Source organism: Loxodonta africana, chromosome 1 (genome assembly GCF_030014295.1).
Source record: "Loxodonta africana isolate mLoxAfr1 chromosome 1, mLoxAfr1.hap2, whole genome shotgun sequence".
NCBI lineage: Eukaryota > Metazoa > Chordata > Mammalia > Proboscidea > Elephantidae > Loxodonta > Loxodonta africana.
Window position 1 is genome coordinate 207,027,280 of NC_087342.1, and position 2,461 is coordinate 207,029,740.

General features: G+C 54.4%; 1 protein-coding gene across 7 annotated transcripts in view; it reads left to right on the forward strand.

Annotated features, from left to right (window-relative positions):
• The first annotated feature begins 2,063 nt into the window (after nt 1-2,063).
• HECA (hdc homolog, cell cycle regulator) overlaps nt 2,064-2,461 on the forward strand; it is a 67,640-nt gene continuing 67,242 nt past the window's right edge. For all 7 annotated transcript variants that reach the window (XR_010323024.1, XR_010323025.1, XR_010323026.1 and 4 more), the window contains exon 1: nt 2,064-2,449. Coding sequence is in view for 3 of the 7 variants with exons in the window: in XM_023546628.2 (XP_023402396.2) it covers nt 2,179-2,449 (271 nt within the window). In the remaining 4 variants the exon portion in view is untranslated. The remainder of the gene's footprint in view (nt 2,450-2,461) is intronic.

Genomic DNA, 2,461 nt, shown 5'->3' on the forward strand with positions numbered 1-2,461 from the left:
AGAGTCGCTATGAGTTGGAATCAACTGGATGGGAACAGTTTTGGTTTGGTTTTTGGTTTTGGCCAGTGTGGGGAGGGTACTGCCTCTTGATGCTTCACAACACAGCCACAGAGCCCTTCACTGAAGAGCTAGGTTAATTAAAGAAGATTACACTAAAGGAGGGGAAAACTAAAACTGTCAGCTAAAATAGGTCTTTCCTCCATAGTTCATGGGAAAAGAACTCAATTTATACATTTAACAAATACACGCTAGGTCTTCCCTGAAGTGCCCAAGACAGATATTATCTCTTACGTTTAGAGCTTTCATTTGAATGAGGGGGAGACAGACAAGAAATAAGTAAACATACCCATTGTTATGAGTCCATTCTGATTCATGACCCCAGATGACAGAGTAGAACTTTACCAGACTGTCACATCTTTCTCCCAGAGCAGGTGGTGGGTTCAAACCACTGACCTTTCTGTTTGCAGCCAAGCTCCTAACCACTGCACCACCAGAGCTCCTTTAAGTAAACATATACAAGGCCAGATAATTAGACATGGCTATAAGTGCTATGGAAACCCTGGTGGCTAGTGGTTAAGTGCTATCCAAAAGGTCAGCAGTTCAAATCCACCAGGTGCTCCTTGGAAACTCTATGGGGCAGTTCTATTCTGTCCTATAGGGTTACTTTGAGTCAGAAACGACTTGTGGGCAACCGGAAATAAACAGGAAGATACTTCTGATAGCACTTCCAGGAAAGTGTCTCTGAAGGAAGTGATATATTTGAGCTGAAAGCTGAGGGACAGGAAGGAGCTGGCCTGTGAAAACGCAAAATGAAATTGCACAGAAACTCTTCCCAGGGGTTCCCTGTCCTCAGGTCGTTGCTTGTCTTCACAGATGTCACCTTCTATTCTCCACCTGTTCACAACTTGGCCACCTCTATTTCAGGACAATTCTGTCCTTTTCACAGAGATTGATTTTTTTCCCCCAAGGCAGGGCCAGCCTTGAATAGTCCTCCCTGTTTGAATGAACTGTTTTCACCACTGGACTACAAGCCTAGCCATAAAGGGGGACTGCTGTCCATCACGGTGTAAAGAACTCCACCCTGTATCTTTAATTACGGAATTTAAAACTATATGGTAAAGCCTTTTGATGGATTTCTACCTGAAATCCTTGTTTTCCATTCCTGAATTAAGGAACCCTGGTGGCACAGTGGTTAAGCGCTCAGCTGCTAACTGGGCTGTTAATTGAAAGGTTGGCAGTTCAAACTCACCAGCTGCTCCAGGGAAGAAGGATGTGGCAGTCTGCTTCCATAAGGATTTATAGCTTTGGAAGTCCTACAGGGCAGCTCTAGTCTGTCCTACAGGGTTGCTATGACTCCAGATTAAGTCCATGATGGCAGTGGGTTTGGTTTTAATCATCTGCCTGGAGCCCTGCTGGAGGAGCGGTTAAGAGCTCAGCTACTAACCAAAAAGTCTGCAGTTGGAATCCACCAGTGGCTGCTTGGAAACCCTATGGGGCATTTCTGCTCTGTCCTATAGTGTCACTGTGAGTCGAAATCCACTCCGCTGCACCAGGTTTGGTTTTTTAGGTAAACATCTGCCTATTTTTCTGGACTATATTATTTTAACTCCTCAATAACATTAAGGTCAGCAGGCCACTGAATAGCTTCAGATGCCACTAGATTGGCGTTTTGGGGACCTGTCAGGAAAGGAGTGTTGGAAGACGTCCGGGACCAAGGAGGCAGGCTCGCGAAGAGTCAGGATGACGTCACTCCAAGGTGGGTCGGCCCAGCGCAAGGGCGTGACGTCACACGGGCGGGCCCGTCCGCCATGAGGTCACCTGGTGGGAGCGGCCAGGACGAATCCCCAGTGTCGTCACGGACGGGGCGGGGCCAGAGCGTGTCAGCGAAGCCGAATCAAAACAAGCCGGAGACCCGCCTTTTCCCTCCGGTTCGGGAGCGGCTCGTTCGCGCCCCGAGCCCGCGGCGCCCCGAGCTCGGGTGGCCGCGCGCCGGCTCCAGGAAGCCGGGCAGGGCGCGGGGGCCGGGATGGCGCGGCGCGGGCCGCGCGGTTAGACGGGCGCCGAGGAGCCGCCGGCCCGCGCCCACCGTTCTCTCTCGGTGCCGGACCGCGGGGGGCATGAGCTGCCGCCCCGCGGGGAGCCGCCTTCGCTGACTCGGGGCACCTGGACGCTCACGAGATGCCTAACCCCAAAAACAGCAAAGGCGGCCGCAAAAACAAGCGCGCCAACAGCAGCGGGGACGAGCAGGAAAATGGAGCCGGGGCCCTGGCAGCGGCGGGCGCGGCGGGCGCGGTGGCCGGGGGGGCCCTGGCGGCGGCGGCCGGCTGCGGAGCGGCGGCGGCGGGCGCGCCGGGCACCGGGGGCGCAACGGGCGCGGGAGGCGCGGGAGCTGGCGCTGCGAACGCCTTGGCCACCGCGGGGGCTGCGGCCGCGGGCGACGCCAAGAACGGTAAGACGGGGC